Source organism: Pinus tabuliformis, chromosome 9 (assembly GCF_031772625.1).
Source record: "Pinus tabuliformis cultivar Carrire ecotype Pingquan chromosome 9, CPIR1, whole genome shotgun sequence".
Lineage (NCBI taxonomy): Eukaryota > Viridiplantae > Streptophyta > Pinopsida > Pinales > Pinaceae > Pinus > Pinus tabuliformis.
This window is the reverse complement of record NC_142307.1, coordinates 622,088,725-622,101,304: the sequence shown is the minus strand read 5'-3', so window position 1 is coordinate 622,101,304 and position 12,580 is coordinate 622,088,725. Positions and strand designations below refer to the sequence as shown.

Here is a 12,580-nt window from a genome sequence, read left to right as displayed (position 1 = left end):
ACATTTAGTACTCTTGTGTTTATGCATCACCAGCTAGGATCATCGTGATCATCACAATTTTTAACTATTTCCATGATTTAAGTGTCCTATATTTAAATGATTTTCCATGGCATTGTTTTCCTACTGCACAATTATCGAATTCTAACAAGGTTCTAAGCATGCGTGGTTGAGTTTACCTTGACCAACACAAATTATTGAATTTAGTAATTTTAATAGCATATAATGCATCAAAACATATATGGGTCTGAAGCCACATGATTTTTAAAAATCCATGATGTTGAAAATGTAGCGAACAAGGTCTTTTGCCTTGTACCTTAACCAATGAAGACCTTGAGTTGTCCTCAGGAGATAGACTTCAATTGTGGTGAGTTAATTTCCAATTTATGGGAATAATCATCACGAGTTCATGTGTAGAGTTGGAGCTTCAGTTAGGTGGAAGTCTTCATCCATTTCACTAAAGCATGGGTTGGCAAATCCAGTTCAGTTAGAACGAGTTGGGTCTTCAATCTTTGATTGAAGGAAGAGCAAGTTAGATCTCCAGTGTTGATTAGAGAGAGCTCAAGTTAACAACTTCAGTGATAATTGGAAGGGCAACAAGTAACACTCTCAGTTAACTCGCTATCAGAGATAGAATTTTCTATTTGAACTAGCCTAATTTAGAATGGATCGAATCTATAAAAGAAGGATGAAGGCACAAGTAAAATTACAATTGTTTTGTGCACAAAGATTTGTGACAAGATAGAGCTCAGGAGTTTGTGAGAGAGCCTTGATTGTGGAGCACAGGAATTGTGTCCTAAGGAATAGGAAATCACAAGAGCGCAAGTATTTAGGAGATTGTGCGTACAGCGTGCGTCCTAAGGAGTAGGAAGTCACAAGTGCGCAAGATCAAAGAGAAGAGACCATGGTTTGCAAAGCAAGTCAAGGAGAGTAGAAGAACAATTGTGTGCAAGAACCAAGATCAAGTTGTGATCAAGGAAGGCCAAGATCAATTGTATCAGTTGAGGTTTGTGTGAGAAGCGGAACACTTTCTCAAGAGAGACAGATTTCTTTGTAATAGGTTCAATTTCTCCAAGACAATCAATAAAATAGCCACATCAAGCAAGCAAGTTTTCCCTGATTGGTTTCCTAAGAAAAGTGTCAATTTGTGCATGTGTTTTTATCTCTGTGTTTTTATTTTCCTGCATATGATTTGTTAAGAAACTCTGTATCTTGGTGAAAGTAAACTAGTTTCAATTTTTAGATATTCATCTAAGTAGTTGCAGAGTTTCGTGGAAATTTAGCATGGTATCAGAGCAGAGATCAGCATAAAGACCAGCACCAGATTGACCAATCAGTAAAGAGCACAGATCAAGTAGAAGGCTTGCGTTAGAGTTTGAAAAGAAGTTTTTTTTGGGCCGAGAAGAATTTTTTATGAGTAAATTTTGTTTTTTGTGAAAAGAAGGAAAAAAAGGGACGTAAAAAAAGGAAAAGGGCCATTTAAAATATATATATATATATATATTTAAGAGAAAATTCAAAGGTCGTAGGTGGCTGACCAGCAGGCTAGCCAGCCACCGGAGCAGCCAGTAGAAGCCAAGTCAAGGAGGCCACACAAGACACAGGCAGACAAGAGCACAAGAGGCTAGAGGCATCGCAAGAGATGACAGGTTTCAAAGAAGTGGACTCGGCAACAGAAAGTTGCAGATGCGGCTCTTGGGCACATCGCTGGACAAACCAACCAGAAATAATGCAGGAGTAGAGCAGATCAGGGAGTCGAACACATCAGGTTGAGAACAGGGGCGACAGATCAACCATCACAGCTGCTAGCAACCCACTTCGAATAGCAAAGGGACGAAGCACTTGACAGGCGAACGCAATCAGGCAAAGGAAAGGCAATGGGCTCAACCAATCACACAATCAATAGGTAGACCATCGCGCAAAGGAAACCGTTCAACCATGACAAACTCGGAATACTCGGTCAACAAGGCTTGTGGTCAACACAGAGTAGGCCGAAAGGGCCTAGAATGCAAACAACAAATCGATCGAAAATTTTGGTCGTGGGCGGCAGTGTTTGGAGACTGGCGGAGAACACAACGTTGTACGGATGTCGAGTTGTTTAGGATAAGATGAGGAGAATTAGAGACTGCAGCAGATGAGGAGCCCACACAGCTAGCAAATTAAGCCTAGTCGTGAGGTTGCAGTGACATGGGAAGAGTCACAGCCAAAGGTCATGAGACGCAGGTTGTACATTGTCGCAAGGATTGACAGCAGTGCAATGATCGGGTTACCGTTGGATGTAAAGGGTTATTTGCTTAGTCTGTTCACAAAGGAGGGTTGAACAGCAAGTGTTAAAGGGCTAAGAATGCAGTAACATTATAGGACATAAGTGACTAAGTAGCTAAAGTATTTGAAGGCCAGAAGAGCAGTGCACTGAAGGACTTGTTCATTGCAAGAAGCTAGTCATGGGGTGCCAGTGGTGATCAAACATGTTGGGACAGTTTGTAAAACTAGGCGCATGTGTGTTTGGACAACAATTTTCGGACATGGAGCAAGAAGGCTCTGGGAAGCCTCGAGAAGTGTGCAGCAAGTTTGAGTAGCAAGGCAGAAAGTGTGCAGAGTAGAGAAGTGATGGTTGAGGAGAGTAGAGCTCTGAGGGAGTCCTTAGAGCAAGAGCAGGTTAGAGCTCCTAAGAGGGAACCTCAACCAGTATCACAGATTGAGCCTCAGTGGGGTGGCAAGTGGGCTGACCTGCAAGATGATGAGGAGGAGAGACCATGACGAGTGGAGGCAGCCACCCCATCGGTGACTCCCAGAACAGGGAGGAGAGCCAAGTGGGCCAAGAGGTTGACTCGAGTGGCCTAGGAGCTATTTGAGTCTTGTAGATCTATGCTCAGGTAGAGAAAGCAACCACAGAGGTACACCAGGTATATGGCACTGATGACTGAGTTAATAGACTCAGAGCCAAACGGAAAATCAGTAGTAGGCTCACATGGGGTGTACAAGGTGAAGAATGGAGAGAATAGGAGAAGGTCGGAAGGAATAGGTCTTCAGATCAGATTCTGCAACAGGAAGCAGGGAAGTCTTCTAGTTTAGAGGGAGCAGCGGCAACAACAAATACTGTAGTAGTGATGGAGATAGATCTAGGTCGAGGAGGTGCTTCTAGAAGTACCTTCCTCACTAAGAGGGAGTGTTGAAAATGTAGCGAGCAAGGTCTTTTGGCTTGTGGCTTAGCCAATGAAGACCTCGAGTTCTCAAGAGATAGACTTTAATGGTAGTGAGTTAATTTCCAATTTATGGGAATAATCATCACGAGTTCATGCGTAGAGTTGGAGCTTCAGTTAAGTGGAAGTCTTCATCAGTTTGACTACAGGATTGGTTGGCAAATCGAGTTCAGTTAGAACGAGTTGGGCCTTCAGTCGATTGAAGGAAGAGCAAGTTATATCTCCAATGTTGATTGGAGAGAGCATAAGTTAACAACTCCAGTGATGATTGGAAGGAGAGCGAGTAACACTGTCAGTTAACTCGCTATCAGAGCTCGGGTTCTATATTTGAACTAGCCTAATTTAGCATGGATCAAATCTATAAAAGGACAAAGGCACAAGTAAATTACAATTGTTTTGTGCACAAAGGTTTATGACAAGACAAAGCTCACGAGTTTGTGAGAGAGCCTTGATTGTGGAGCACAGGGATTGTGTCCTAAGGAAAAGGATATCACAAGTGCACAAGTATTTAAGAGATTGTGCGCAGAGCTTGTGTCCTAAGGAGTAGGAAGTCACAAGTGCACAAGATCAAGAAGAAGAGAGTATGGTTTGCGAAGCAAGTCAAGGAAGTATCAAAGGAACAATCGTGTCTAGGAATCAAGATCAAGTTGTGATCAAGGAAGGCCAAGATTAATTGTATCAGTTGAGATTTTTTTGAGAATCAGAACGCTTTCTCAAGAGAGACAAATTGCTTTGTAATAGATTCAATTGCTCCAAGACAATCAATAAAATAACCACATAATGGAAGAAGGTTTTCCTTTTTGGGTTTCCTGAGAAAAGTGTGTCGATTTGTGCATGTGTTTTTATATCCATGTTTTTATTTGTTGCATTAGATTTGTTAAGAAACTCTTTATCTTGGTGAAAGTAAACTAGTTTCAGTTTTCAGTTATTCATCTAAATATTGTAGAGTTTCGTGGAAATTTAACACATGCTTCGAATATGGGAAATGACATATAAATAATAAATATATACACTCTCGAAATGGCCCAATGGTAGTTCAATTGGTTTGACCCTTCCTACTAAGGCATGATGCCTAGGGAGGTCGCAAATCCATTCCAAACCTAATCCTAAAGGGTTAGATGCCACTATTTTGGATAGAGGTTAATACCCTCCTAACTTCGAAAATCCGAGGAAGACAAGAGGAATCCACAAAATGGCATGCTGGCAAGGAACCAACTTCCCCATTCTTTCCCGCATATAGGTTGTTTACATGATAATGATGGTTCATGTCACATTTATTTTCGGAAACATATTGATTCAAACGTACACATGTTTAGTACATCCATAATTTATAATAATGCACCAAGGAGAAGATGTCCTAGAATAATGTTGGGTTAGAATGCATTGCGTAGATGAATTGGTTATAGTGGGGTCCAAACTCCATACTAGTCACATACACAGCTAGCTGACGGAAATTGGAAAATATTTGTTGTTATTTTTTCCTACTATGATTTATAATCTCTACCCTTGCTATACTTATAGTTTATTTTGTGTTATGCCATTACCTATGAATGCTAGATAAGTCATAATGCAAAATTAAAAAGAGGTTGAAAGAGGAATCATGTTGCCTAGCATAGCCCTATAGTGATTGTATTGTTTAATATGATTATAGCCTTTAACATCGTAAACCCTTGCTTTCCAAACCCTCTCTACAAGCAAAGCAATTGAAATTGATAAACCCTTAGTTCCTATCTTTGCTACATATTCAATTGAAGTGAAGAATTTTAATGACCTATCTCGAATTACAGGGAGCATAGGAATATTAGCATGCATACGAGGCATGCATATGATAGCTACATATGCATGCATCGCATGCACTGCACTAGTATACATACTAATTATGAAAAATGTCCAAGTATAGGGTAATGAATTAATTATTGAAGTACTAAGTAAATACCTAACTCACCAGAATATAATGAATATATTGAGTGGGGTACTTGATATGTATACCATCATCATAATATATATATATATATATATATTCATTCAAAATAAAAAGTAAATACAATGGATTATACAAAATAAAAGGGAATTATAATATATATATTATTTATTATATTTGCTAAAGAAATTATATATTTTATATTAACTAAAAAGATATATATATAAGGACGCATGACATAAACATTTCAATAAATTATAACCCTCTAAAATAAACCTATTGAATAAAGTCATAAACCCTTTTAAACAAAACCAATTCTTCTAAAAGTAGGTGAATCGACTCAGTCAAATCCCATTGAGTCACAAATATCATTATATAAACATAAAAGGTGTGACTGCCTCTAAAAGTTCATTAAAAAACCATTCTGGATTTTCAAGTGACCGACGGAGCAAGGAAACCATATTATAATCAAATTAGTGACACTGAGATGGTGGATGGCTTTGAGACGGAGGATGTTTTGGGGATATAAGGAGAACGAATAGGGCAGAGGGAGGGAGAGTTTTTATTTTTGTCTTTCCAATGAAGCAAAGACAGAGGAGGAAATACAAGAGAGCCACAGCGAAGAAAAGATACCCAGAGTGAATATATGGAACGAGCCTTGGGCTCGAGACTTAACGAAGAGACTTGGGAATTTGAGCAATTGTTCTTGGAGCTTTGGGCAAGGGGGCCAGAAGACCTCAATTTCGAAGACTTTTGGATCTGGGAACCAGATAGGTTGATCTCAAATACGCTGGGAGGAAACAGTCGGTTTGGTAATAGGAGCAGATTGGGAGCAATGACAGCCGGAATCGACTTCAAATGGGATTTCAAAGTAAGTATTTGCAATTAAATTGGTAATTTCTCTTAGGTTAAAATTTGATTGTTGTATTGTGAGTAAATTTACGCTCTACAAGAATATTGGGGCTAAGGATCAATTAGGATGGTTTTAATTTCATGGTAATTTATATGAGGAAACTTGGATATCGGGAATATTTGAAAAGAAATGGAGTAAATTTCAAATAGGGATCTGCTAGTATTTATATCAGCAAGCATCGTATGTGGTAAAATTTTAAAACTACCATATTGATTTGCTTGGAAAGATTGTCTTTTTTTACAATCAATGGTGTGTATACTTGAATGCACTATTGAGAACAGGTAATTGAATAATATATCATTATATAATTTGAAGACATGTGAGATACTTTATGTAATGACAGTTCTGGAAATCTAATTGATGTAAAAGGTTTCCTTCCCCCCTTTGTTGCCCATTGCCCACACAACCAAACAAGATCATTCAGCGTCTTATACATCTTATATATCAAACATATTATCATATTTGTGTGGCAATGTGATTATTTGATGTTAGTTTATATTTTTTTCTAAATTGGGAAAAAATGAATTCATTTTGTATTTTTTTAAGTTCGTCATGCTTTGTGGATTTTAACTGATTTTTTCCTTGAAGTTTCAGATGTCTTGAAGTCAAGAGCCTCAGTGACATTTTGTCAATGCTGATGTCAGCAACACTGATAGGTATGATTTAAGTATCATACTTACATGGCTGATTAAGTAAATAAGCATTCCAAACTAACCCCCATAATTATATGTTTCTGCTTTGTGTTCGTTTTTCAGCTGTAGAGAATCAAGGTATTAAAATGGATGGTAGCAGCTACAAGTTACGCTAAAGAAGGTACCACTAGATTGAGGAAAACTAATCATCAAATTCAACAGAGACCAGAAAGCTGTGTAGAACACTCAATAATAGCAACTCCTATAAATGTCATCTAAGCCAATTATATGTGTCATAAAGTATCGTTATTTAACATTTGTCCTGACCTACCATAATTTTATCCCAAGAATTCTGATGTGTTCTTAATAGTAAATTTACGTAACTACCATTAAGGCTATAATTTGCTATGAGAGTTAGTTTGACAATTAGGACATTTAAGATAAACGTTCCATCCTATTGGTAATTGATTGAAGCCGTTTTAAGTCATTTAACAGGAATTATTGTCAATGGGGAAGATATAAGGATGGATTTATATTATTTACAGCTTTTATTACTATAACAACCCACCCTATATTCAATCGAAAGGGAAATTTAATGCACTTGAAAGCATAATATTTTTGAAAAGAAAGGGCTTACAATAATCAAACATTTCTTCTGAAATAGAATACATGAAATGAAATGTGAATTCAAATAGCAATTAGAAAGATGAAAAATTCATGTATTGACCTGGATTTTCAGAAGGCTTGTTGCTTAAAATGCCTGAAAATGTGATTTGTCTTTCCATGTAGAGAGATGAACCCAAATGTGTTTTTTTTCGCATGGCACATGACATCAAATTGTTGCACCATCCTCCTCCCTATAGCTCAAAAAGTACACAAACACAAAGTCAAACGTAACATAAGTTGTGCTTTGAAATAGCATCTCATTAAGACTAGAAAATAGAAAATCTAATACAATGTTAGAACAGTTAAATATTGCCCAATATAACATCAATGGCTCGGTATGGTGGCTGCAAATATAACATTTTGGATAATGAATAGTTGACAATAATCATAAAAGATAAATGCTCTATTAAGCACATCTAAATTGTTCAATACAAACAAAAAGGTTCTGTGGCCTATATGCTTCAAAACATTTTTGGAACCCCTTAATGGAAGATAAACATCTAAACCTTAAAAAATTATGATTAATGATGATGTACAAAAATAGCTGATGCTCTAAGAAGAATCCACATTAAATTGATGTTATTTTAGAAAAACATATAACAACAATATAACGTCTTCCACTAGGCTAAAAGGAGCAAATGTCATTGCACAGAGATTTTCATTTCTATGCCAAAATATGCAAATGCAAACATTAGAAATAATTACATTATAATCCATACAACCTAGAAATCATTAGGTGTAATCTACAAGCAATCTTTTCTTTCTTCTTTTTTTCTTTTTCTTTCCTCCCTACTAGCATCCTCTTAAACCACATGTTATACATTCTCTAACTTTAAGGAGTACTTGGATCTAGAATTTCTATTATTAGATTTATAGATCATTAACTGTCTTTATATTGAGTAATTGTTACTAAGTGATGTGACAGATCAGTCACTTTGTCAGCCTAGCAAATCTGCCTAACTTAAGGCAAACCAACCCCTATCACAGTTGGAAATCCTCTCCGTTTGGACTGGTACTATCCCAGTATCCAGGGGGTATCCCTGCCATCTGATAAATAAATCTGCATGTATCTCAAGACGATCAGCACACTAAATAGTAAAAACTCACTCTCAGGCTGCCCGAAAACAGTCAAGAGTCAGGTAAGTTCAGATAATGATTTTTTTCTTTTTTCATTGGTTTGGATCAGATTCCAGAGATACACATAACAACAAGAAAAAATGGATTTGAAATGAAAGGTGTGCTTTATGTGCATAAAATTCAAAGTAAATGCATGGAAAACCCCACCACACTGCGAGACAATTAGATTGATACAGCCAAAAGATTCAAAGAGCTAGACAAAGCATAACTATATCAGATGATTCAGATCACTTATTACCCAAGAGATTGTCTACATCATAGTGAACAATAGGTGACAGGCTGAAATTGAATTCCTTGCTCGCTATGGAGGTGCTGGTCAAAGTTCAATGGGTGAAAGAATAAGAAGACTCCTGCTGCTACAAACTGCTTCCAGATTAAAGATTATCCAACCCTCTATTCTCCATCTAAAGTTTTGAAGTCAACTAAGTCTTAGGGATCTAAATCAAATGTTCTAGAAGTTCTAGAACATTAATGATTTCGATTGTGATTTAATCTTAGCCATGTATCTCAAAATTCAGATAGGTGGCAGCTAAGATTGAGGATATTAGTTATATCTCTCAAAGCATGCAAAAGGGCAAGATAGAAGTCAATATCATATGAAAAGAAAATAAAACTACAATATAGAATGTATAAGATGTCAAGTGGTACATCAATCATTGATAGTAGATACTGAAATATGATATTTGTCCTAAATCCTTATATTTTTTTAATTTTTTATTCTTTTAAAGCAAACATCAACATCAAACAAACACAATGTCACACAAATATGAAAATAAAACTACAATATAAAATGTATAAGATGTAGATATTGAATTCTGAAATATGATATTTGTCATTTTGTCTTGATTGCTCAGTGATAAGTTTTGACAAGATAATAGTTAAAACTTAATACAAAATCACATTAAAACAAAAATTAATGTATCTCATGCAGTGTGGAAAAAGTCGTGATAAAATCAGCAAAGTCCAAGTTTTTGGACTAGCTGATTTTGTCGGCCGACTTTTTGGCGATTTTTCCCAAAATGAAAAAGTCAGGATTAAATCAGGAGTTTTTCCAAAAAATCATGAGTGAGGTAGTTTCTTTAATGACTTTTTAAATTTTTTTGAAAAAATCGGGATTTTATTGTCGGGATAAAATTGGGAGTTTTTCCAAAAAATCGTGAGGGAGGTAGTTTCTTTAACAACTTTAAAAAAAAATGAATATTTTTATATTTTTTTAATTTTGCCAAAAAATTTTCCTACTTTTTCAAAAACCTCTAGACTTTAACGACTTTTTTCAATTTCTGAACCCTTGCCGATTTAATCCCGACTTCGACTTTTTCCACATTGATCTCATGAGATGACCATCATGAGGCATCTAGATTCTAGATACTATAACGATAATCCGATAATAATACTGCACTAAGAAGGTGTGGCCAAGGATTAGGTTTCCCTCGCCCTTGAGAAGCTTGTGGTTCCCATGAAATTCCTTAGTTCCTCCCTCTAATCTCTCTTTCTAGTAGTATCAAGAATTGAGTTCTTTGCAATAAGGACAATGTCTAGGGTAGCTATAGGGCAAATATGCACATCATGCCCTGGGATTTTGGCAAGGTGGTATTTCAAGCAAGTGATTCCACCAAACATTTCCATTCCACAGAGCTTGCACCTCAACTTTGTTCTATTATCATCCTCACATGGCTCACCATACTCCCACATTTGGTCCAATGGCTTTGCCATTTTGTAGAGCTCTAATTAAATTTTCAAGTTTTGGACCTACCACACAAAACAAATGTGGAAATTCAAAAGAGGGTAAGAAGAGGCAAACTCTAAATTTATAGTATATACTAATCTTGGAAAACAAAGAAAAGGAAGGCAAGTTTTTTTACATACCTGGAAATAAAAATATGGATATGGTATACTAGATTAAATATCCACTCCAAAAATGCTCAATTGTTGGCAAAGAAAACTATGGTTTTCCCTTCTTTGCTTGATGAAAAATGGTCACAAGACTCACACAACCCTCTGAGCTCAATCTTGGCACAAGAAAAAACGAAAAATGACCTTTTAAAAACCCAAACCACAACTTATATTCGCATTTTTTTGTAGCACACCGATAATTTCCCATTCTCCCATGATTAATTTTGAAATTATCGTGGTAAATTAAAATGGGCAAATTATCGTGATATTTTCCGACGATAATATCGACAGAGGCTCTTTTGGCGATAATATCGTGATAATTTTGATATTATCACGATATGTGCAAAACTGGGTCGAATGCTTTTTATATAGTGATCTTCCTGTCCGAATAGGAGTGTCTCTTCACTAGGGCCGGCTTGACTTGAGGGAGGGTCGATTTGACAAGTTATGGAGCCAAAAATTCAAAATTCAAATTTCGAAATTTTCTCTTTCAAATCCAAAATGAAGAACATGTCTTATAATAATTCTTTCAATGGCTAATCAATAAATATAACATGAAGAACATGTCTTACAGATATATTATATATTTCCACGGCTAGAATATATATTATGAAGACCAACCATAGCCACAAAAACTCAACACTCCCTCTTAGCTAGGGAGGTATTCATAATGACTAGACAGATGTTATTTTGTTGACAAATTTCTCTAAGAAAAGGTTATGACAAATCATCATCATCATTACCATAATCGGGTCAACAAATGTGACACATGGTAAATCATAACATCAATCAATTTCCATAATTTAGTCAAACAAATTTGACACATGGTAAGTCAACGGCATCAACAAGTTACCATAATTCAAGTCAGTACCTCAGACCTATCGTATACCCTCACCAAAATCCAAGTCAGTACTTCAGACACATGGTATATCATTTAGCATCAACTAGTCACCACAATTCAAGTCAATACCTGATACATGGTCTCCAAACTAGTCTTGGGTCACCATCATTAGGGTCAATATCTTTGACACATGGTGAATCTCCAAAGGCCACACTCTAATTGAGTAATTTGGGGCCTAATGCTAAATGAACCTGATGCTCCAGGACCATTCTTCCTCATTCAGGTCAACATACTAGACACAGGAAGAATGATTGTCCTCTGTTGAACCATTCTCCCTAATTCGGGTCAATATACTTGACATAGGGAGAATGTCAGTCCATGATGTTATCTCATCAGCACTCCCTCTCACTGAGAGAGGCATTCTCAACAAGTCCAAGCTTGTCCCTAAAGTATACAAACTTCACTCTAGACAGAGGCTTTGTAAGAATATTTGCAATCTACTCATCAGTTGAGACATACTAGAGCCTCATTGCTCCCTTTCGCACCATGTCACAAATGAAGTGGTACTTGATCTCGATGTGCTTTGACCTGTCATGGAAAACTAGATTCTATGTCAGTTTCACATGGCTTTGATTATCACTAGTGTTGTGAAAATTGCGATTTTATTTTTCCCTGAAACGATTAAATCGGCGATTTTTTCATTTTGTCGTGATTTTTCCCCAAAAATTGTATTTTTTGTATTTTTTGTATTTTTTTATTTTTCTGATTTTTTTCCGATTTTTTCTTTTTCCAGACCCTCGTCGATTTAATCTTGATCGCGATTATCGCAACATCGATTATCACAATATATCACGGTCGACTCCAACACACGATCAAATAGTCTTGCAAGTAACTTTTGAAGCCACTTATCTTTCGCTTAACAGCTTCTGTTCACTTACTTGTTCTATCGACTAACCACAAGCTGACCCAACAACATGGCTCACATCTGGTCTTTGTGTTGTTTGGGAAAATTGCGCCATCCATGAGGGAAATTTCCTTGCACTCAAAAATTGCACAAAGCAGGCAACCAGCCTTGCTCTAGAAAATTGCACAGAGCAGGCAGCCAGCCTTGCTCTGGAAAATTGTGCAAAGCAGGCCAGCAACAGAAATTGCGCAGAGCAGGCAACCAGCCTTGCTCTAGAAAATTACGCAGAACTGGTGAGACAGTCGGGGCCACTCATCCCAGAAACAGCGCAGAAGCTTCCCTTCAGTTGTTGTCTGTTGCATGTACCGGTAGGTTGCCCGGTTCCCTCTAGAACAGCGCAATTCTTCCTTGAAAGCATGGTAGCTTTTCCCGAAAAAGCAAAAAGAGAAAAAGCATCCCTAGATTTTAGGGGT

At 36.9% G+C, this 12,580-nt stretch overlaps 1 protein-coding gene across 1 annotated transcript in view; it reads right to left on the bottom strand.

Annotated features, from left to right (window-relative positions):
• The window catches only part of LOC149150126 (pectin acetylesterase 8-like), a 441,889-nt gene that overhangs the window by 363,431 nt on the left and 65,878 nt on the right, over positions 1-12,580 (bottom strand). Inside the window, exon 3 of the mRNA XM_089446085.1 lies at positions 7,394-7,523. Coding sequence (XP_089302211.1) covers positions 7,394-7,523 — 130 coding nt within the window. The remainder of the gene's footprint in view (positions 1-7,393; positions 7,524-12,580) is intronic.